At 46.9% G+C, this 23,430-nt stretch overlaps 2 protein-coding genes across 4 annotated transcripts; one reads left to right on the top strand and one right to left on the bottom strand.

Annotated features, from left to right (window-relative positions):
- Nucleotides 1–6,230: 6,230 nt before the first annotated feature.
- dpy19l1l (dpy-19-like 1, like (H. sapiens)) lies at nucleotides 6,231–18,197 on the top strand. Its single transcript, XM_011605246.2, has 22 exons — nucleotides 6,231–6,618; nucleotides 6,956–6,980; nucleotides 7,057–7,144; nucleotides 7,850–7,987; nucleotides 8,522–8,642; nucleotides 9,247–9,340; nucleotides 9,429–9,486; nucleotides 10,332–10,423; nucleotides 11,198–11,297; nucleotides 11,494–11,571; nucleotides 12,781–12,867; nucleotides 12,954–13,013; nucleotides 13,158–13,238; nucleotides 13,455–13,556; nucleotides 13,637–13,708; nucleotides 14,269–14,327; nucleotides 14,463–14,487; nucleotides 15,193–15,312; nucleotides 15,409–15,583; nucleotides 16,039–16,138; nucleotides 16,494–16,619; nucleotides 16,824–18,197. Exons 1-22 carry the CDS (start codon nucleotides 6,396–6,398, stop codon nucleotides 16,993–16,995), a joined length of 2,196 nt encoding a protein of 731 aa, XP_011603548.1. The 5' UTR covers nucleotides 6,231–6,395; the 3' UTR covers nucleotides 16,996–18,197.
- Nucleotides 18,198–18,360: 163 nt separating this feature from the next.
- On the bottom strand, nucleotides 18,361–20,309 carry LOC101067614 (uncharacterized). Of its 3 annotated transcripts, none has more exons than XM_003965812.3 (6): nucleotides 20,222–20,309; nucleotides 20,051–20,121; nucleotides 19,648–19,933; nucleotides 19,257–19,405; nucleotides 18,893–19,172; nucleotides 18,361–18,761 (listed from the first exon to the last, which is right to left on the bottom strand). In XM_003965812.3, exons 2-6 carry the CDS (start codon nucleotides 20,112–20,114, stop codon nucleotides 18,611–18,613), a joined length of 930 nt encoding a protein of 309 aa, XP_003965861.1. In that variant the 5' UTR covers nucleotides 20,115–20,121; nucleotides 20,222–20,309; the 3' UTR covers nucleotides 18,361–18,610. The 3 variants fall into 3 exon arrangements, with proteins under 3 accessions (XP_003965861.1, XP_011603546.1, XP_011603547.1); XM_011605244.2 differs by having other exon boundaries at nucleotides 20,208–20,292; XM_011605245.2 differs by having other exon boundaries at nucleotides 20,218–20,281.
- Nucleotides 20,310–23,430: the final 3,121 nt, after the last annotated feature.

Below are 23,430 nucleotides of genomic sequence, written 5' to 3'. Positions count from 1 at the left end.
TGTAAATGGCAAATGGAAGCCTAACAATATCTAACCAGCTGCCCATCGGCAGGAGGGGAGAGGCGCACACGCACGCACGCACACACACACGCGCGCGCGCACACACACACGGCGGAAGGTGAGAGATATCTGCGGCTACAACGACCTGTTCAGAGTCACTTGGTTTTTTTGTCTGTTTATCCTGGGAACAAGAGTAACAATCCTGTATAGGTCAAAGGTTGGGGGGCGTTCCTGGCAGGAACTCTGATCGTTTTAATGACATCTTCAGTCTTTGTCCCGGCGCGCTCGTCCCGGCGTGACCTTTGACCTGATGGGACAGGAACGGACCCCATTGGTCACATTTGTGAAAAGCAGGCTAACAAAGACAACTTTTAATGTTTTTATTTAATTGATTTAGGCTTGAGAGGCTCGAGCTGCAGCTTTTTACCTCATTACTAGAGGTCTGAATGTCCAATGACCTCACCGACCGATCGGCAGACACGTATTTAGCTAGCAGGGATGGGTGACATGTCTAAAATTCTGATCCGTAACTTTGGTTTGCTAATCGGAACAGAGGAGCGTATTCAGGATGCATGTGAATACGCTACACACGCAACACCTGGAATCTCAGAAAAGTGTCCGCCTGCCGTTGAAAGGTGTCACTCTGCACTCGCCGACCATCTCTCCAGAAACACAACCGCTCGGACTGTTGGGAGCCGTTGGCATGCAGCTGGGTGGGGGGGGGGGGGGGGGGGGGGCAGAGCCGAGGGCCCCTGCAATAATAAACTGCTAATTGAAGGGCTGCAGAGAGGTGTTAGCGGGGTGCCGGCACGCTGAAAGATCACCGCTGCACAGCAGCCAGGCGAGGCGCCGAAAGAGCCGATTACACCTCGGCTGAGGACGTAGAGCCCAGTTTAATGGACGCTCCGATAAACTGGATCCTGGAGTCTGTAGTTCTGAACTGGATTTATAGGACCTATTGCTGCTGTACTTCTGCACACTCCTTGCTGTGTCCAGCGTACAAATATGTCTTGATTCTACCTCTTTGATTTGCCTCGTTTAGTTCTGCGTTGTCATGGAAACCACGGCTAATCGCCAACGTCTGGCGCAAGAAACGTTCTCGCGCGTTTGATTGTTAACGATGTGGACCGATGTTTTCATGCTCGGCCACTAGAGGGCAGCACGTGTAAAGACTACGTTTCCTGTTTCTGATCTGCTTAATAAACAGCGGCAAATGTAGAAATTTACATTTATAAAATGTAGAATTGTCGTGATGATCGTCTTCTGTTCAGATACTGCAGGGGAAACTCAGAATGCTCTAACTCCTCCTCTTCTTCCTCCTCCTCCTCCTCCTCCTCCTCCTCCTCCTCCTGTTGGCCTCAGTCTCACCTCCTCTGTGAATGAAGTGAAACGGCTCCTTATGCGGCGCGTGAAGCCATGCAGAACGTTCATAATCTGTTAATACCTGCAGGCAGGAAAGATTAAAACATCAGGGTGTTGACAAATGTCAGAAAAACCTACCCACACACACACACACACATACACATGCACACACACACACACATCAGGGGTTTCCCCAACTTTTTAAATGTTCAAGAGATTATTTTTTTACTTACATCCCTTTCACCTGTAGAAAGTGATTTACACTCAGAAAATGTTGCTGCAGGATAAAGACAGAGGCAACATGAATAAATGCATTTATTGAAACATTTATTTTATTTTCAGTATATTTATTTTAAAGTCACTATTCAGTGATTGTCTAGAAACACCAACAAGAACAACTCTAAATAACAGAAGACGCAGATGGTTTATTTTATGTTTAGACTTTTTCTTTTATTCTATCTAACCAGTTTAGCGTTTCAACAGATGGTCCCAGCATTACAAATCATCTATATCAGCCAAAAGGAGTCAGCTGTGCATGTGTGAGTGTGTGTGTGCGTGTGAGTGTAGGCCCCCTCTGGTATTGTGTAGGGTCTGAAAAAGAGGTCACTAATTTGGGCTAATTTTATTACATGGACCCTCGGGCTGCCTCGGCCTATGTGTGTGTATGTTTAATTATGTCATACATGTTCGTTTGTCAGCCTTGTCTGTGTGTGTGTGTGTGTGTGTGTGTGTGTCTGCAGTGGTTTGGAATATTTAGGGGGAATTAATTTAGGTTTTTCCTGAAATGCTGCTGTGTTTTGATCTTTTGGGTCCTCCGTACATAAGCGAGGGCTAATGCTAACCCCGCTAACATGAAAGCTGCCCCCACACCCCGCTGTGGTTACTCCTCGGTGTGACTCGTTTGCGTGCACGGACGGACGGCCGCGGAGCCAAGCCGTCATGTGACTGCGTGCTCTACACATCAGTCTAATCATACGGAAGAGACGATCACAGGGCAGGAAATCACTGCCCGGCCCAACAGGAAACAGTCTTTCTGCACCGGCTTAAGACAGTCACGGCCCCTCTTTCAACTATGCCCTCTGTTACTCTAGTCCTCTGTTACTCTAGTCCTCTGTTACTCTCGTCCTCTGTTACTCTCGTCCTCTATTACTCTCGTCCTCTGTTACTCTAGTCCTCTGTTACTCTAGTCCTCTGTTACTCTAGTCCTCTGTTACTCTCGTCCTCTGTTACTCTCGTCCTCTATTACTCTCGTCCTCTGTTACTCTCATCCTCTGTTACTCTAGTCCTCTGTTACTCTAGTCCTCTGTTACTCTCATCCTCTGTTACTCTAGTCCTCTGTTACTCTCGTCCTCTGTTACTCTCGTCCTCTGTTACTCTCATCCTCTGTTACTCTAGTCCTCTGTTACTCTAGTCCTCTGTTACTCTCATCCTCTGTTACTCTCGTCCTCTGTTACTCTCGTCCTCTGTTACTCTCATCCTCTGTTACTCTCGTCCTCTGTTACTCTAGTCCTCTGTTACTCTCATCCTCTGTTACTCTCATCCTCTGTTACTCTCGTCCTCTGTTACTCTAGTCCTCTGTTACTCTCATCCTCTGTTACTCTCGTCCTCTGTTACTCTAGTCCTCTGTTACTCTCATCCTCTGTTACTCTAGTCCTCTGTTACTCTCATCCTCTGTTACTCTAGTCCTCTGTTACTCTCATCCTCTGTTACTCTAGTCCTCTGTTTCTCTCGTCCTCTGTTACTCTCGTCCTCTGTTACTCTCATCCTCTGTTACTCTCATCCTCTGTTACTCTAGTCCTCTGTTTCTCTCGTCCTCTGTTACTCTCGTCCTCTGTTACTCTCGTCCTCTGTTACTCTCGTCCTCTGTTACTCTCGTCCTCTGTTTCTCTCGTCCTCTGTTACTCTCGTCCTCTGTTACTCTCATCCTCTGTTACTCTCATCCTCTGTTACTCTAGTCCTCTGTTACTCTCGTCCTCTATTACTCTCATCCTCTGTTACTCTCGTCCTCTGTTTCTCTAGTCCTCTGTTACTCTCGTCCTCTGTTACTCTAGTCCTCTGTTACTCTCGTCCTCTGTTACTCTCGTCCTCTGTTACTCTCATCCTCTGTTACTCTCGTCCTCTGTTTCTCTAGTCCTCTGTTACTCTCGTCCTCTGTTACTCTAGTCCTCTGTTACTCTCGTCCTCTGTTACTCTAGTCCTCTGTTACTCTCGTCCTCTGTTACTCTCATCCTCTGTTACTCTAGTCCTCTGTTTCTCTAGTCCTCTGTTACTCTCGTCCTCTGTTACTCTAGTCCTCTGTTACTCTCATCCTCTGTTACTCTCGTCCTCTGTTTCTCTAGTCCTCTGTTACTCTCGTCCTCTGTTACTCTAGTCCTCTGTTACTCTAGTCCTCTGTTGCTCTAGTCCTCTGTTTCTCTAGTCCTCTGTTACTCTAGTCCTCTGTTGCTCTAGTCCTCTGTTTCTCTAGTCCTCTGTTACTCTCGTCCTGGTATTCTCGTCCTCTGCCCGTCTTTTTGCTTTGAGTTCACAGACAGTGAATATTTTCCTGTATTTCTTTACCTGACAAACTGCCATTAACATCATCAGAGGCACCGACAGCTTTTATTGAAATGAAACGAGTCGCGCATGTGCGACGTGTATCAGGCGGCGTGCACATCCCTGTTTCCTCTCTTTATCTCCCATCAGCCCAGCGGCAGGTGAACCAGCTGACAGCTTTGTGCCGGGAAGCCGGGGATTCAAACCCTCAAGGTCAAGGTGCGCTGGTAATCCAGGCAGCTGTGTTACCAGGATTAAGAGGAGGCCAAAGCCGTCGTTCCTTCTGTCCAAAACTCGGGTAACCACGGTGATGACCTGGGGCGAAAGAGTCCCGCAGCTGCAGCAGATCTGATCAGGTGTAAAACGGGCACTGATACGCCATCCAGCCACGCCGCTCACAGTTCCTCCAGTTCTTCCAGTCTGATTAGAGGGATTATACCAGTCTGGATGTTTCCAGCTCACCTTCTCTGACTTTCTCACTCTAATCCAAACAGAACACTATTTGTCATACATCACCAATGAGGGCAAATGGAAAAAAATAGAGAAATTATGCTTATTTCTAAGCTTACATTGTCCCTCTGACACACACACACACACACACACACATTCACTCACACACTCACAGAGCCACTGTGTCCTGTGAGTTGACTGATGTGGCCCCGGGGCCCCTGGAGAGCGCTAATTGAATTAGTTTCCAGAGAATACTAATGGGCCTTAATGTTGAGATAACTGATGCTCAAACAAGTAGTTGATCATTGACAGCATGTGTTTCTGCTCTGTGATAAACATGTCACGGCTGCACGGGGAGACAGTTGTCTCCTAAATTAATTCCTCCTCCCTCCTCACACACACGCACGCACACTCAGACATGTATAGGTCAGCCTGTTACCATTCCATTTCTTATGCAGAAAGGAGAAATTGGATAAAGCTAATAAGAACAAATGATGAAAATAGTCAAATGAGCCAGTTTGGAGCTGCCCTTTGCAGGTTAGTTTAAAAGACGCCCTCACAAGAAGTTAAAATAATTTTTGGGACAAAATGCATAAATCACGTTTCAGATCTAATTCTGATGGAGTAAATTCATACATGCAAATATTAAATTTCTGATGAAGATGGAAAGGCTGCTGTTTCCGCTCAGAGGCGCCGTCGGACATTTGCATTCATTGTGTTTCCACCAGGTGGAGCCACAGAATCCCGAATGGACTCTTCCATCTAAAACAGACGCAAACATTGTTCTTCTGCAGGTGTTTTGTATTTGTTATTTGATTACATTAAAAAAAATCACATCACATCATGATTGACAGTTGAATCCGGAAATGGTCTCAGAGGACAGTCCAGGGTTTTAGTTAACATGAGCCTAAATTGCCTCTTTTTTGTCCCATCCTTCCTTTGTTGCCACATTTCACGCCATACTCCAAGCAGCATTTGAGCTTCTGGGGGACAGCGTGACATCAGAGGAGGATTTCTGCAGATCCCTCTTCCTAAAGAAAGAACAAATGTAATTCATTAGTCTCATTTGTTCAGGTGCTGTTTAGCTGGGCACCCCTGAAGCGTGTCGACAACGAGCCTATCTAAACACCGATCCCAGCCGCCCCTGACACTGTACCTTCAGTTCCTCTGTGTTTGAAGAGAAAACAAACTCTCCAGCACTAAATATCGTCATCTGAATACCTCCATGTTCCCCCGACTCAGAAGATGATGACAGAGGTGCTGCACAGGGAAGGATTGCTTATTTCACACCACCGTCCACATGCACCTTTGGTTTTAGACAAATTGCGCAACACTTTAGAGCCAACTGGACTCTAAAATTATCCACTAGCTGCAAGAAAATCCATTTGTATGAGGCAGTTAATATGACTAAATCACTTAATTTGATGTTAGACAAAGTAAAACTCCGTTTCTGCGATTTAAATCACTGTGGTCCTTTCACGTACTGCTTAGCTCTCTGAACAGCTGTGATTTAAGAGCCATTTAAAGATCAGGAAACGCTCATAAGCTGCCGAAACTCATAAAATTGCGAGGAAACAGAGGTTCAGCTTCAGTTGTGTTTTAGTGACGCCTGCTGGTGTAGATGGGAAACGCAGTGACGTGCGAGTAAAATTCTACAGACGGGTTTTATAAGCGTTCTAAAATCTAATTATGTTCTTAATGAACTCTAGGTGTGTGAAAACGTTCAAATAAATTCACATTTTTCATGCTTTGTCCAACTAGTTTTGTAGTATTGCGGTCGTTCAACCCGCCCCCTGCCGACGGTCCTCGCGACTTTCGTTGTCATGGTTACCAGAGGAAGCTCGCTGCAGTAACGCCGAGGCGCCAGTGGGGGGCGAAGCGCCCCCAGAGTTGCGGAGCCGTCAGCAGTGTGAAAGCATCACTCAGGTGATAAAAAAGGGGCAGATCAGAGGAGCAGATAGGAGCGACGGCAGGAGCGAGCCGCCGCAAAACCGTCGGCTTTGTCCAACAGCCGTCCGTTGTCAAAACCTCGGCTCTTCCTGGAAACCATGGTGGCCAAAAACAGAAAACAGACCGGGAAGAGTCCGGCGACCCAGTCAGACCGCGACAAGAGTCCGCTCGTTTCTCCCCACGGCAAAAGTAACGTGCGGCGGGCGGGCAGGGAGGGCAGAGCCTTCAACAGCGCTCTTCCAAACGGGCTGCTGGGTATCAGCCACAAGCTCGGGCTAACTCCCTCCGGAGCCGCCAAGCTGGGATTCACTCTTCTGCTGGGTAAGTTGAGAGCTTTAGCATGTTAGCTGCCCCGCGGCTAACGCCTGCTAACATTGTGAGTGCACTAGTAGCATTAGCCGAGACGCTAAATTAAGTTATCTCCGCCCTTCATCAGTCGGCTAACAGGTTAGCTCATCTAAATGCTAGCTCTGCGATGTCCCCCAGTTTCTGTGCGCGTCTTCCGACCTTTTCTGAGAAAGTTCCAGCTAGTGTTTGTGTGATTGATCCTCCGGAAACCCAGAAACAGACAAGCGCCCCGACACTTGCACCCGCCCGTGTGTAAGCTGTGGTGGTGGAGCAGGTATTTCAGCTAAACTTTGTCCCGTTGTGTCCACAGCTGCTCTCAGCGGGATCCTCCACTGGTGAGTCGCTCTTATCCGTCCAAGCTGAGCTCGGCTGCTGTTTGCCTGCTTTAACCTGCCTGTCTGCTCCTGCCAGGTACCATCTCACACAGCTGTTTGAGAATGACAGACACTTTTCACATCTGTCCACTCTGGAGAAGGAAATGGCTTTTAGGACGGAAATGGTAATTCCTTCTTTACAAGACGCCATCCTGGTGAAAAGGGGGTGAAATATGCTCACTATACACCATCATCACTTGATCTAAAAGATGGTTTACTGATATCAGATGCTGCATCTTTAAATATTTGGGTTTATGTGACTTGTTATCATGTTTGGGTAAAGACTTGCATCAGCCCCTGCAAAGATTAAATCCATCTAAGAGGATGCAACTCGGCCTTTGTTGGCTGTAAAGTCTAATTTCCTCCATCTGCACGTTCAGTCGAAAAAACTCTTCATTTCCTCTCTTTGGCTGGGCTTGTCCCATCACATTCAATCAATATCCATAATGGTTTCTCATGCCTTTGTCTGTTTTTAGTCACTTCAGCCAACCAGCTTAAGTCAGCAAATGTTCCGTTTAATCAATCACCTGTTTCTGCCTCATTGTCTTTCTTGTTGTGGAGACATGTGTGACGTGAATGTGGTATTTAGAAATGCTTGATTTCCCTGCCAGAGAGGACCTTAGAGGTGATGTGTAGTCGTATGCAGACAGATTTCTCTCCCCCCGTCACCTCTGCAGAGTGCACACAGATGAGTTCAGCACTGCTCCATCTGCTGAGCCAGACTCACAAATTCTGGTCTGGCTGCTGTGTTTGTTTCTCTCTTTTTTATGTAATTTATTTTTGCCTTCCTGTTGTAACGGAGTGCATTTGTTCTCCTCTCTGGGTTCCAGGGTCTCTATTATTCCTACTACAAGACCATTATCGAGGCTCCCTCCTTCCTGGACGGTCTTCACACGGTCATGAATGACCGTCTGACAGAGTTCCCTCTGGTCATCAACACTCTGCAGAGATTTAACCTCTATCCAGAGGTATGGTTCCCCTAGAAAAAAAACACATATTCTTTACTTAATAGCCTGAATTATGCTTTAAAATGTCAATTTTATATTACATATCTGTCAGAGGGCAGAATTTCATGTCCACACTCCTCTGTAAACTCCACAAACTTCATTATTTGATATTTGAACCCCCAGTCCTTCACTTTTCAGTGGTATCATCGGGTTGGGGCCTTTTCACATCAGTGCTGATGAGGCAAGAGTGAAGTTGGTTTAAGCTTGAGGATGGATTAGAGACAACCAGAATTCTCACAAGCGGAAGACAAACCTCAGATTAATTGGTGTAATTAGACGGTTAACTGTGGAATCTTTAACCGTCACTTGCAAGGCTCTGATTAAACAATTCAGGCGGAATATAAAGACTCTTTATTACTGTTTAAATGATCTTCATTTAAAAAGGAAACCTTTAAAGCCACAATGAGAACCCTTCACCCCCCCACAGATAACAGGACAAAAGGAGCCATGACGACTGTTTGTATAAGCTTTGCACATTTGTCTCGGACCCCTCAGGTGGTCCTGGCCAGCTGGTACCGGATGTACACAGGTGTGATGGGATACTTTGGGATTCCCACCAAGACCTGCTGGTCTGTGAACAGAGGGGAGGGTCTCACCCCTGTGGACAGCTGTGAAGGTACAGCCCATCACCATGGAGCTGCTGTGTTGTCTGAAAATATGTTTTCTCTCTCTCTCTCTCACACACACACACACTCACACTCTTTGAAAAGGAGCCCCTTCTCTGCTTGGATGATGACCGAGGAAACAGAAGTCTGTTTACAGCGACACACACAGAGACTTTGTGTTTTCAGACCCTCGTGTGTCGCTGATACAACCCTCATTTACCACGTTATGAAATGACATCTGGCCGTAACTGCTGCCAACTGGTGGTTTAACACGGCGGAGGCGTCTAGATGCAGAGAAAAGCAGTTCTGTAAGGGATCGATGTGCTGAGGGGAACCCGTCAGTGTTGATGTGAGTTGTTAGGACCGGGGGGGTCAACGTCCGCTGGCTGTTTACACAAATCTGACACGCGCTGCCAGAACATGGGGACGTTTCCTGGAACTGTTGTTTCAGTTGGACGTGTGTTTGTGCGTTAAACGTGGGCCTGTTGGGATTCAGTGCGATTGTTGTTCTAACAAAGCATCCCTCCTGTAGTTTCACAGACCTCTGATACAATCGGCTGTCTGATTAACCCAGCGATGCCGTTGAGGTGCTGACTCTCTCACCGTGTCCGTCAGGTTTGGGCGACCCGGCGTATTTCTACGTCACCTGGGTGTTCCTGCTGAACGGCCTGATGATGAGCCTCTTCTTTGTGTTCGGAGCTTATCTCAGGTACTCCTGCTCGTCACAGACCAGAGGATGAGCGTCGACGGCTCGCCTCAACTCTCTGAACCCGTTTCTGTTCTCGCCTCCTCTCTAGCGGCAGCCGACTGGGCGGCGTAGTCACGGCGATGTGTTTTTTCTTCAATCACGGTGAGGTGAGTGTCCGTCCGTCACCGTCTGACTGTAACTTTGAGTCGAATGCCACCAGACCAAACCTGCAGTGCCTACGGAGAGCTCTTAAAGAGCTGAAGATGCTAAATGGGAACTAAAAGGTGCTTACACTTACTTCTGGCTGGCTTTCAAAGCTGAGCCCCCCCACCACATTTCCACCCACCCACATCCTCCTCCTCCTCCTTCACATCCCTCTAGAACAAATAGGAGGTTTCAGTTTTTTGTTTCTGGATCAATAAGGCGACATTTCAATTATAGCCTTCTGTTCTGGGCCCTTTCAAATGCTGCCGCTCCTCTTTCTCCCTCCCTGGCAGAAGAACTGAAACGTTTAATGAGTGTGATTTTGAGCGCTTGGCTCGTTTGGTACGCGAGGTGACAAATGAGCCTGTAAGCAGAGACGGATTCTCTCTTTCAACAAAGCCTGGACAGAAAAGCAGAAAGAAGGGACAAGAAACCAGGGGAGTGTTTCACATCACAGCAAATCATGTTTCCAGCTGCAGACACTCGCAGAACAGCAACAATTAATCTTCAGCTGGTGAACTGGCGGTGACTTTTACAGCTTCCAGGGGCAGAAAACCCTTTTTCTGATGCTGAGAAACGCCAACAGAAAGCACTGGGGACAGCGCCGATGTCAGCCAAGGCTGGATATTCCACGCAATATTTATGGAATTGCATTAAAGTGGGAGAAAGTCGGTCGTATTTCCCAGCGGTGGAGAATCCTATAAAAAAATCATCCATCACGTTGTCTGAGATACTGCACGCTGCAGCTGACCCACGTTTCATGGAATCTGATTTAACGCTCGCACTCGGTCTTCTCGTTAAACACCAGAGCACTCGTGTGATGTGGACTCCGCCTCTGCGGGAGAGCTTCGCCTACCCCTTCCTGGTGCTGCAGATGCTGCTTCTCACCTACATCCTGCGGTAAGTCGAACGGATGCTTCACCTGCAGCTGTGAACACAGAAGGTGTGAATGAACTCTGAATGACCTCAGCTATGTTGTTGGATTATTCCTCCTATCACAGTGGAAATGACATTTCCAATCGTATTCTTGCACATCTGAGCACTCGTTAAGGTGCAACCTTAATGAGATGCAGAATGTCTGCCGCCATTGATTAAACAAACTTATGTGACCGTGTTGGTTTAATATCCTGAAGTGATATGAAAAGATTTTAAGGTTTAAAGTTCCCACCAGATGCTGCTTTCAGGCATCACGTGAGGCTGAGAGATGTTTAAAAAGGGACCGTGTTTAGCATTAATGCTCTTGTTACAAATGCGGATATTACCCATAATTCCTTGCGCTCGGCCACACCCCAGTGCATTTGCTGAGTTTGAGCGTTTGCGTGAGACTTTCAGGTTTAAGCACAAACGGGTCGGTTTTCGGAGCTGACCTCTTGCTCAGAGTTTCTGGATCGCATGTGGCTTTAGAGTTCCAGCTGTGGTGTCTTCAGTAGTGAAACAGCGCCTCTTCAGCTTGCTCCTTGATTCATTTTAATTTCCTTTTTAATATCTGATGGGCCAAATCGTAATCTGATCAAATCTCCGTGACCCTGAGGGCATCTCCTCTGTTTCCTGCCTCTTCTCCTCACGCACAGTCTGATGGCTCACTTCAAGTAAACGGGTCATCAGATTACGCCCCCTCACCCCCACACAGGCTGTCGCTCCTCTGGCTCATGCTTTCTTCCATCTGTATGACAGGAAGCAGAACCCGAGCAGGACGGCCGTGGTCGCCCTGGGCGTCTCCAACTTGTGCTTCATGTTGCCGTGGCAGTTTGCCCAGTTTGTGTTGCTCACTCAGGTAAACCCGGAGCGCACCGCCCAACTCACACGTTCTATTCTGCTCTCTGCAGGTGCACCTTATTAACTACTGCCCATGTTAATAACACTGTTATCTATACACGTTTTAGTGATTATTTCACTCAAAATCGACCTTTTAAGGATCCAAAATCCAGTTCAGCTCCTGAGTTCTTCAGGTTTCCTTGATTCTGTTCCAGGTGGCTTCTCTGTTTGCCTCATACATTCTGGGTTACCTGGCGGCCACCAAGATGCAGACCATCCTGGTCACTCACATGGTACAGTAGAACCTTTCAGTCTGTCATTCAGAGGTTCTGTCAGGACTGAGCTGCTGCTGCAGGGATGGACGCGGTCGTCTGCATCACACCCACAAGACTCTAATTAACTCATCGTGAATTTCAAACACTTTCGTACCGTATCAATTTTGTTAACTGCTCATCGGTTTGTGAGCGAAATATTTATGAGATAGTAACACTGATCTGTTAAATACGAACCTCATCCTTGAATAATTCACGATTTCACCTCTTGAAGCTCCTCTGCTGCAGTATTTTCACGAATTGTTATGAAAGCAGGAGAAAAGGGGAGGGATCTTTTAATTCTTTACATCACTAATGTGTGCTGTTCTGTTTTTAGAGTAGCGAGGGGATGGGGGGTCTGTGTTTGGTGTCACTCTGCCAAGGACAAACGAACATCTGAGCTCTTGCTCCCTCTCCTCCACAGTCTCTCTATCTAATCCCCTCAGCAGGCTGCCAGCCTCAGATTGTGAGCCCCCACGATAAATAGGAGACCCTTTGTGAGGAGGGAGGGCAGATTTGAGCCAGCGGATAGCGTGAAGATTTAAATAACTCAGAATACTAAAATACAGAATCCTGAAACGCGGCAGCGCACCGTCTGTGACCTCCAGCAATGTCAGCGAGCCTGAGCTTCAGTCAGTGGATACGAGACTACAGCTAAGACCTTAGTTTGTCTGAGACCGTTGCTTTGATGTTGATCAAAAATGTTCAAAACCCATTAAATACGTGACCTGTACAGCAGAGTTCAGATAGGTGCATCGCTGACTCGTGATCATGAACCGAAGCTCTGTAAACAGCTTTTCAGCCTTTAACTGTCTTGTGATGAGGAATCTGTGTTGCTGCCATAAACAGAACTTCATTTTCTGAAGGCAGGAGCGCACACAGCGGAGCCCTCCTCCGTCTTCAGCTGCCTCCAGCTCCTGTCTTTGAATCACTGCCCAGCTGTGCATTATTTTCTCTTTACGGCAGGATTAACCATCGTCAGTCCATTGAATGGGATTATATTTTACCTGCAGCTGTGTATTCAACATTTATAGCATTTTAGTTTAAATCTGTGGGGCAGCTTCAGTCGCTCTCATTCATTATGGACTCAATCCAATCTTCACCGACCACCCTCCTCCTGCACAGAGCTCCGAGCTCTGAATTTAAAGGCTCCTTCTGTGGCCGTCTTATCAGAGGCTTCTCTTTTTGCAGGTCACTCTGGCCGTCTGCTTCATCCTGATGTTTGGAAACTCCATGCTGCTCACCTCCTTCTATGCCTCCTCACTTGTCTCCATCTGGGTGAGTTTAACCTCGGGGTTCAGGAGAACTGCGAGGAAACGTATCGATGCTGTTTACTTTACTGCGTGTTTTTTCCCGCCTCCCAGGCAGTCGTTGCGTCTAGGGATCGATTTTCTCACGTGTTCAATCCTGGTGTTGTCAGATGGGTACGTAGAGCACAGAAACCAGCGCATTTTCTGCACTCCAACGATGTAGCTGTGATCCAACAGGCTGAAGTGGAGCCATTTTTGATGATGCTCAACAGGGTTTCCTGCCTGAGTCCCAATGACGGCCCGTCTCTTCCTCCTCAGGTCATGCAGGTTCTAGCCTGGGTCGTCTCTACGGTTCTGCTCAAGTTCCTGCTGTCGACGGTCCTCTGTGCGTCAGATGATGTAAGAGTCCGAACAGACAGTTTGGAGGTTGACAGATGTCTAAACTGAGCTGAGGAAGATTTGACTTCAGTTCTCAGTTGCAGGACGTTGAATCATCTGTTTACTTGCACATAAAGAACATAGCTGTCAGGACTTGTTTTGTCTCTGTGAAGCTAACGAAGGCTTACACGGCTGAAAAGGTCACCCAGAGTTCTGAAGGAAACTTCTTTTTTGCAGGCTCACATCAGCGCACTTATCAAGTCAAAGTTCATGAGCTACAAGGACTTTCACACTCTGATGTACACGTGTGCTGCGGAATTTGACTTCCTTGAGTGGGAGGTAAGTTCTGATTCCTACCCTGAATTGTTGATGACCATTGATTAAAGGAAGCGGCTGATGCTGTTGTGCGTCTCCCTCAGACTCCTGTTCGTTACCTTAAAACGCTGCTGCTGCCCATCAACCTGCTGCTGCTGGCGCTCATCGTGTGGAGGGTAACTTCAGTGTTCGTCTGTTGACGCGCCACAGTTCCAATAGATGAACACATCATTGCTGGATTTCCATTTTCCATCACAGCGCACATGCCTGTGGAATAAAGGTTGCATGTTTTAGAGATAAGTGCATGATGCTTGGGCAGATTTAATGAGGCAGATCAAGAGAAAAACTCTGGGAGAGCTCTGAGTTGATCGATTTAAGACCTGTGTAAATAATTGTTAGGGTTTGGGGAAAGAATGAGAAATGTACCTTTAATCACACCTTCTAAAGGATGAAAACCAGCGGTTCACAGCACACGTGTGGGTTTCTGACTGCGCTATTATTGTTTGTATATTTGAGATTTTAAAGAAGTGAAAATGGGAACATTTATTTCTGAAAAATTCCAAACATCAGGAGAATGTAAGGGGAAGCTCTTTACGTGCTCTAATCCAATTATTCCCCTCCTACGCTGATCGTGGAAGACACGGGGCCTTTCTCTGGGTGCTGAGAGCTGCTGGGCTGATGTGTCTCGGTGCTGCGTTGTACTTCAAGAAACATGACGGCGTTTATGTGTTTTCAGACTGTCCAGGACATAGTCCGATTCCTGAGGGAGGGAGGGAAGGGTGATGCCGATGAAGGGTGAGCTGTCTTTCACTCAACACCTGAAAACTGTCACATTTGTTACGTTCCAGTGAGATTTATAGTTTCAGCTGATGAAATATTTGTGTTTTCTTTGTGGAGAGGTGATTAGTTGTGTTCTGTTCTGTGTTGCAGGGCTGACGTTATGGGGAAAGGAGAGGTGAGAACAGTTTGACAAAGTCACACATTTTGACTTGTGAAGGGGAAAGGGAAGAAACCTCATTATGATTCTCGCCACGCTGCCATTGAAAATTCTGCAGAGGTTATTGAGAACATTTGCAGCTCTTTCATATATTAATAACTGCAGATTTTCGGAATTGCGTTCTCCATCAGCTCCCATCACATCGTTACCTATAATAACCTTCACAAAGCAGCACAGAGATGAACAGTTGTCCTTGTAATTACTTCCATGTTTGGCCGGCCTCAGTGAGGAACGTTGTAGAGACCCAAGGGGGTTCTCAGAGGGAACGCCTTGTTAGCACATCAAAGCGTCAGGAAAATGTCATTATCCACCGTGTCCAGCAAACGCAGCTTTGAGACTGACTTCTTAATTGGAGCAGAGCTTCCTCTCAGCATGTCTGACAGCAACGTTTAGTGCTTTTCTGTGGGCTCTGACTGGAAATAAGGGTATGCGAGTGTGATTTTCACAGAAAACATATCACCAATAAGTACTCAAAGCGCACATTTTCACACTTGCTTTGTGACCTTTTTACACCAAACCTCATATATAACCTGGATTATTGCAGAACTTTGTAAAAAGAAAATATCCCGCCACTTCACTCACGCAGTGCTGTGTGGAAAAACTGTGTGTGTGTGTGTGTGTGTGTGTGTGTGTGTGACTGCGTGTGAACTCTTGTCTCTACAGCTGGTGTATCACAGTCTACAGCTGCTGGCCTTTGCCATCCTCGCCATCCTCATCATGCGTTTGAAGCTCTTCCTGACGCCACACATGTGCATCATGGCCTCGCTCGTCTGCTCCAAACAGGTTTGTCTCGCCGCCCAACAGAAACTTAAACAAACACCTGCTTGGTCCATAAGCTGCTTGAGCAGCGCATCCACGCTCTCTCCGTCTCCTCCTCAGTTATTTGGATGGATTGGGGACAAAGTCAAACACCAGATGGCGGTTTTTGTGCTCCTGGCTCTCATGGCGGTTCAGGGCGTGGCCAACCTGCAGGCCCAATGGGCGATCATCGGAGAGTTCAGCAACCTGCCGCAGGAGGAGCTGCTGGACTGGATCCAGGAAAACACTGATCCCAGTGAGTCGCACCGATAATCCAGAAGAAATTTGTGCCGAACACACTGAAATGTTGCATTCGTCCTCTGTCTCGGCAACGTTCGCATCAGTTCAGATTCCTCACCATCAGGAAGCACATTTAAAACAACTTGGCAAAACCATTTCCACAAAAGGTCACGAGGATCAGTGTGATAACTGCTGACCTTTAGGTTTCTGCTGTCAGGCACAGCGGGAGTTTTACAGCGGGAGTTTTACAGCAGTTAAAGGTCATGCGATGTCTGAACACCTGCGAGTAAACCGTCAAACTGGTCACTGACAGACAGGGCGGCATGGTGCAAGCTGCTGTTGATATGGGGGGGGAGTTAGTGCTCAGGGGGACACATTTACACACCTAAACCCAACATCTGCCAGCCAATCAGAACAAACCGTTTCCCTGTTTTAATACTGTGTGTGTGTGCACGTGTGTGTGTGATGCAGATGCTGTGTTTGCGGGGGCCATGCCCACTATGGCCAGTGTGAAGCTGTCAACGGGCCGACCCATCGTCAACCACCCCCACTACGAAGATGCAGGGCTGAGGTCAGTGCAGCTGTACTATCGCCATGGCAACAAACACCATCTTATTATCATTCCACATCTAATGTTCACTCCAACCTCTCTAACATCCCCGATTCCTTAGATATTATACTATCATTCAGCGATGATAAAATTCAAACTGCTGAAAGTGGTTCAAATTAATTCATATGTTAGAATTCAAAATCAGAACCTGCTGAAACAAATGATTAGCAATTATTTTTAATATCTGGAACGGAAATGTTCTGTCCTGAAAAATGTGTTTCCGCGACATCTGTTTGAAACACATCTGCGGGACAGTTTATTAACAACGAGCTGGCTGCAGTTAATGAGCCGTTCACTAGTTGTCGTGTGTTTTTAGGGAGAGAACGAAGCTGGTGTACTCGATGTACAGCCGCATGTCAGGAGAAACGGTCAAGAGGAACCTGATGAAGCTCGGGGTGAACTTCTTTGTCCTGGAGGACTCTTGGTGCACCAGGCGAACACGGTACTCCAGAACCGCCCATGTTTATCTTGGACAGTTATGTGTGTGTGTGTGTGTGTGTGTGTGTGTGTGTGTGAAAGGTGCAGTGTGATCAACCAGTTTGGTCGCGTACAGGTTGAGTTGTGACACATCAATTCTCCAGAGATTGTTTTTAATAGTCTCTCTTCTCCTCACCTACCCCTCCCTCCCCCACCTCCCTACCCTCAGGCCTGGCTGCAGTATGCCCGAGATCTGGGACGTGGAGGACCCTCAGAATGTGGCTAAAATCCCTCTCTGCACCCACATGTCCAGGAACTCGCAGCCTCACTTCATCACAGTTTTTTCCAATGACGTTTACAAAGTTCTCCAAGTCCCCAGAGCTGCCAAAGACCTCAGATAACGTGCTTGGATAAACTGGCTTCACACTTTTTCTTTCTTCTTAAAGCTGTTTTTCCAGTCGGTCACGCAGCTGCTTCTTTTTCATCTTTCGCTTTCTCAAACCGCCGCTGCAGCCCCTGGCGGCGGGACGGCAACAAGCCGGACACGACTAACTGATTTCCCATGAGCCTCCACACTCTGAAGGACCTCATCACGCTCGGATCACGCTGCCGTTTGTGCCGGAAGGTGTCGGTTCTAGATCCCGACATTGGCAGTCAAAGAGATGCTTCTGTCATCAGTGTTATTTTCACACATTTTCTTGTGTAGAAACCACGATTGTGTGTGTGTGTTTGGTCCTGATACTGTGAAACATTATCCCGACTTCTGCTCCACTCAGTGACCGCCTGCATCATTTCTTTTTTTTAAATTCAGACATCAAATCCTGTTAAAGCAAACGGTGCGTTCAGGGACCTTAGAATTATGCGGGGAAAATTCAGTTCTCGGAAAATACACAAGGTTTATAAGAACATTTGAAGTTTTTATTTTCAAAAGCTTTTTTTTTTTCTTACTCCAGGAACATTCTTTGAAGTAGCCAAACATTTATTTTATAAAGTATCGGTGTTTGCTTCCTTTCTCACTTGTTGCCAAATTGCGTTTCGTGAGCATCGCCGTGTGTGTTTACGCTTTTGTAGCACACGGAAGAGTGAATGTAGCCGTGCACTTTGTCAGACTTTTTGTTTGTCGTTGGGTTATCGTCTTCCTCGCAGGGATGTTGAAATGCCACAGAGAATCGAACCCAACAGGTTTGGTGAGAATTACCATCGGAAAGTGCCCGTTTCCATAGTAACAGACCCACAGCTGTGTCCTGGGCTACGGAAGAACGGGGACTACTTCCTCTTTGCATTCAAACTGGGATTTAAATGTTTTTTCTCCTGTTACGTTGTGGCGTAAATGGCTTCGATTTAGCGTCGATGTTTATATGAACGTTTTTGTTTTATTTTTTTAGATGCCAAAATGGGTAGTTGAAACCAAAACCAGCCCCATTCTGGTGGGAATAAATGTGACCGGTGACATTTTAGTCCGAGCTGTGAGCTGTGAGCCTGGTGGAGACCCCGTATCTGGCTGTGATCTGGGTCACACTGTTGCACTCGGATATAAAAGTTGTTGTTGCAGTTCTAGAAGTCTTTTATAATGTTTGTCTTTAATAAACGTATTTGATCAGCACCTCTCTTTTTGCCTCTAATTTATGTTTGACTTTAAAGATGCTGTTCCATAATTTATAGTCCAGAGAAAAGTGGGACCCAGACTTCAGCTCGCCAGAGACCTTCTGTGTGGATTTAAACAGAATATGAGGTATTCTTCAAACATGAATAAAACTGTCCAGATGTGCAGGTCCGAGGAGAGAAAAACAGATTTATTGTAATATAATTACAGGGGGTAGATAATGTGACAGTGACTTGGGGGAGCTGGGAATTAGTGCTGATGATGGAGTAAATGGAAGAAGAGACCACAGATGAACAGCTTTATAGTGTTGTGCGACGCGACAGGACAGAAACATTCAGGAGTCGTAGAGATTAAAAGAGTAAAGGAAGTTCTGCGATGAAGTCTGCGTGTGCTGAACCTGAGCGTTGGTGGCCTTAATCCAGGCGTGATCCATAAACCTCCACCTCGCACAGAGTCAGGAACTCTTCTCTGTCTGGGAGGACGATGTTCACGTAGCGACCATCCATTCCGTCACACGCGAAACCAACAGAATTCCCAGCTGGGATGTCCGAGATGACGGCACATCTGACGGACAAGAATAACGCAGCCACCTTATTCTTTCACATTGTGATTTATGCACAGAAATGCGGAATGCGTGACGAAACGGACCCTAGGACACATATCTTGGGCTACTTGAACAGCATCGACTGGGCTACCTGGGGTTGGCGTTGCCGTTGTTTTCCAGCGAGTCTCCGATTCGGATCTCGGCTCCATTGAGTCGCTCCGGGTTTGTGTCCATGTTGGTGATGTTGACAGCAAGTACTTTGTGAGTTTTACGCAGGTCCAGGCGCCACCAGGGGTTGATGTCGTTGCTGGTGTGCGAGCAGGAACCGTGTTCCCACGTGCTGTCGTGGCTGCCGTCGATGGCGTTGTACGCGGATCCGAACTGGTACAAAGACGACTGCGCGGCTTTTCCTTGGAGGGCCAAGTTCTCTCCTGCAGAAACAACGGATGTATTTCAGGGCTGTTGCTTCTCCGGGAGCTGCTTTGTTATTTTGGGGTCACGTTGGGGGTTGTCACCTGTTGGGGCGGGGTAGCCGTAGACCTCCACCTCACAGAGGGTGAGGATGCGCGCCTTCCCTGGCAAGGACAGAGTGACGTAGCGTCCCTCCACGCGTTTGCTGAAGGTGTGTGTGTACGATAATTCAACATCGGGGATGGAAGTCACACTAGAGGAGCGAGAACACAGCAAATAAATTGTAAAGAGCCCGGCAAAGTTCCATTAATGTGAGAAAGCAACGATTTTTACGTCTTTGATTTCAAAGTTCTGATTTTAATCATTTGTGGGCGGGGCTTATTACTTTGTCGCAGCCAACAACAAAGACCTCGGCAGGGGGCGCCATCGCAAAAGGTAGAAGCCTAATTTGACAAAATAAATAGTTATAGTTTTATTCTATATTTTTTCACTCACATTTCGTTCTGTCGGCCATTTTTTTTTGCCGAGTCGCCGATGTGGATCCTCATGCCGGACAGCCTGTTTCTGCAGCAGTCCTCCCTGTTGGTGATGGTGATGGAGGTGATGATGTAGGAGTCCAGCAGATCCACAGTCCACCAGGGCTCTTCCTGCTCGGCCGTGTGCGTACATGAGCCATATGAGAAGATAGCAATATTGTTTCCATCATTAGCACTGTCGGGCCCCCCAAACGCGTGCTCATAACGGGTGGACTGGCTCGCTTTTCCACGCAAGGCCAAGTTTTCTGTCAGGCAGACAGAAACAACCACAGATTTGATTCGACAGCGACATTAATCGACTCAATGTCTAATGAGCAGAACAGATCTGCGTCTGATAGCCGATCAAAACCTTTTTACTCAACGATAAGTGACGGTGGAGCACGTTCTCAGGAGCAGCAGCACCACACAAACACGCAGGTTCTTCATCCTGAAACTTGTTTTAAAGAAACAGCCGAAATGCAGATTTAAACATCAAAACTGGCATTGAAGGGTTTGAATGCACTTGAATGCAATCTTCACCTGAACTCACCAACCTGATTCTCTGCTTACATCTGATGAGTGAAGACCTGAGAAGAGCACAACATTGAGCTCTTTATATGATTTCTCCCTCTTCCACCATTGAGCCAATCAGAGAGCAAAGTTCCATCTTCGGTGTTACACAATCATTGTTATTTCCTCAACACTGTGGGTGACACAACCTAGTTTCACAAATCATCGGATTAAGAAGAAAATGTTATCAGCATCTCATCCTGCAGCTTCATGGCAGCAGTTCAAGCTGCAGCACAGCAATGTTCTTCATGTCTGCATCCGTCCTCCTCCTGTTAACCAACACTTGTTCCTACTACTGGGAGCTGGACTAGTCCATCAAAGGACACACAGTCCATTCACACATGCACTCACGCTGAGGAAACGTGGACCTGCTGGGCTGTGGGCAGAAACAGAAGCCACACAGACACGAGAACATGCTAACCCCACGTAGACCTGAGCTGAAGGTGAACCCAGCTAACATTTTCCCGGAACAAGTCAGGTGTCTGCGGCTGATTGATGTCCTCATCTGTGCGACTTCAGGGGACACTGAGCTGAGGAGCCGATTATGTATGACCTGAATCTCAGAAATGTGGGTGTGGATTAGCTTAGTTGATGGTGGCGTCCCACAAGTCCACGGTCTGGGGTTTGTTAATAAACGATTTTGCTTAAGCCATTGGCTTGAGTTCCTATTTGGATTATTTTAGTTTCACCTCAAAAATGACCAACTTATGCTGTAACTACAACCGTTAGAGGACCCGACAACAGCCTCAGACTGAAACTTTTGCATGTTCACAGCCGTTAATGTCACGATAACCAAGACTATTTCCTGGAGCTTTAGGTTTGTTGAAGCTATTAACAGACATTAAAGTCACAAACATCTAAACTGAATGTGACCAAAACTTCCTGACACATCATTTTAGCTGAAACAGGATAAACACCAATCTGAATCAGCTGAATGCTGAAAATGCTGTTTTCAACTTTGCACAATATTCACAAGTAGACACTTCTCAGTTTCTCAGAAAGTTACGCTGAACTTTGGTTCCTTCCGTACAACACGTCTTTTTACTTCTCTTTTTATTTTCACTGTGAAAACAAATTCCACTTTATTCAGTATGAATCATCCAGTTTTCTGGGGTTTGTTTTTGTTCCAAACACTGAATACTTTTTGTGTCCTGATTGAAAATGTAATTTTAAATATGCAGCTCTTTCTGTTCTACAGTCTAAATTTTTATAGTGTTTCATCTGAATAAGAACATTAAGTCAATGCAAGTGGGTGGATGGATGGATGGATGATGGATGGATGGATGGATGGTGGATGGATGGTGGATGGATGGATGGATGATGGGTGGGTGGATGGATGGATGGATGGATGGATGGATGGATGGATGGATGATGGGTGGGTGGATGGATGGATGATGGATGGATGGATGGATGGATGGATGATGGGTGGGTGGATGGATGGGTGGGTGGATGGATGGATGATGGATGGATGGATGGATGGATGGTGGATGGATGGATGGATGGTGGGTGGATGGATGGATGGATGGATGGATGGATGATGGGTGGGTGGATGGATGGATGATGGGTGGGTGGATGGATGGATGGATGGATGGGTGGGTGGATGGATGGATGGATGATGGATGGATGGGTGGGTGGATGGATGGATGGATGGGTGGGTGGATGGATGGATGGATGGATGGATGATGGGTGGGTGGATGGATGATGGTGGATGGATGGATGGATGGATGGATGGATGGATGGATGGATGGATGGATGGATGATGGATGGATGGTGGGTGGATGGATGATGGATGGGTCGATGGATGGGTGGGTGGATTGATAGATGGATGGATGGATGGATGATAGACAGACAAACAGATGGACAGATAGACAGATGGACAGGCAGGTAAGCAGGCAGAGCAGCAGCTGGTTCTGCTTGTGATGCTGTTGTCTGATGGACTGTATCCAGCTGCACCTGCTCCACGTTGACACCTCCGATGCACAATAGCTCCATGTGGCCTGGGCCCCCTGAGGTCCACCACCTTTGTCTCGGTGCCCCCTGAGGTCCACCACCTTTGTCTCGGTGCCCCCTGAGGTCCACCACCTTTGTCTCGGTGCCCCCTGAGGTCCACCACCTTTGTCTCGGTGTTGTGGAGGTGGTTAGAGTCACACCTTGAACCAGTTGTAGTCTTTGACCCTAGGTGTGAGCCCACTGCCGTCTCCGTTGGTTTGTGTCTGAGAGGCAGAAGCTAGAAGATATTGTAAGGGAAGTCTAAGAATATAAAGCTCACAGCCCTGCTGCTCCTTTCCAGGGGAGAGAGGGGTCGATGTAGCGTGTAGATGATGGCGTCTTTCACTTCCACCATCGAGTCGAGGTGGACCTGTGGCCTCAGAAACAAGTTATAGAGAAACGAGAAGATCCAGAATATGGACAGGTCTCTATGTGTATTTCAATAGGAACGTCTGTCTTAACTCCTGAGGTGGAACTGCTTTTTGCTTGCTTGATCAGTACTGATGCAAATACACTGAGGATAGAAGGCAACGAGGAATCCGCATATCGTCAGTGCACTGGCTGCAAAATGGTGACGGAAGCATTAAATGTGGTAAAACGTCAAAGGTTTGACTATCGTCTGTATTAACAGCGACACCTGGTGACAGATTGACAGTCAAACAGCTGTGGAGGGTCAGACCCGAAGTCCCGACAGATGCAACAATACGGACTCAAAATGACCAGAACCGCAATAAATGACAACAAGACCGTGCGTGTATAAAGAGTTGGTGGACATATGTGGCGTTACTTTAAGCAGGGAGGAGTGAATTAGCAGTCGGATATTAATTTAGACTATGAAAATATTTAATGGCAGATGTTATTACAAGATGAGAGAACGAGTGGGCGAACGAAACCAAATTTGCATTTTAATACGTTTAGAAATGTAACCCATTAAAGGAGCTTAAACATTCGCCTGTTTCAATCGTCTTACTTTTTGAAAAGTAATGATTACAATGTAAACAAGGTTTTCAGTAAATTGTGAAATTAATATAAAAAAATAATTATTAGATGATTGAAATGTGGCAGAAAGAAACTGAAGATAATTTAGTACCCGATATGCAGCGACTGTCCACGTTGACCACCAACTGCCTACATTTCCCATAAGGCTGTTGGGATCCAATCTCGCGATACGTGAACGCGACCACACCTTGCGGCTGCGCAATAT

Source organism: Takifugu rubripes, chromosome 7 (genome assembly GCF_901000725.2).
Source record: "Takifugu rubripes chromosome 7, fTakRub1.2, whole genome shotgun sequence".
Taxonomy (NCBI): Eukaryota; Metazoa; Chordata; class Actinopteri; order Tetraodontiformes; family Tetraodontidae; genus Takifugu; species Takifugu rubripes.
Note: the sequence above shows the minus strand (reverse complement) of the source record. Positions and strands in the feature narration are given on the sequence as shown.

Coding starts and splice junctions, on each gene's coding strand:
- dpy19l1l (XM_011605246.2), top strand. CDS start 6,396: ATGGTGGCCAAAAACAGAAAACAGACCGGGAAGAGTCCGGCGACCCAG. Junction 7,988..8,521: donor GATTTAACCTCTATCCAGAG/GTATGGTTCCCC, acceptor CGGACCCCTCAG/GTGGTCCTGGCCAGCTGGTA. Junction 16,620..16,823: donor TGGTGCACCAGGCGAACACG/GTACTCCAGAAC, acceptor CCCTACCCTCAG/GCCTGGCTGCAGTATGCCCG.
- LOC101067614 (XM_003965812.3), bottom strand. CDS start 20,114: ATGAAGAACCTGCGTGTTTGTGTGGTGCTGCTGCTCCTGAGAACGTGC. Junction 19,173..19,256: donor CGGCTACCCCGCCCCAACAG/GTGACAACCCCC, acceptor TTGTTTCTGCAG/GAGAGAACTTGGCCCTCCAA. Junction 18,762..18,892: donor AACGGCAACGCCAACCCCAG/GTAGCCCAGTCG, acceptor CTTGTCCGTCAG/ATGTGCCGTCATCTCGGACA.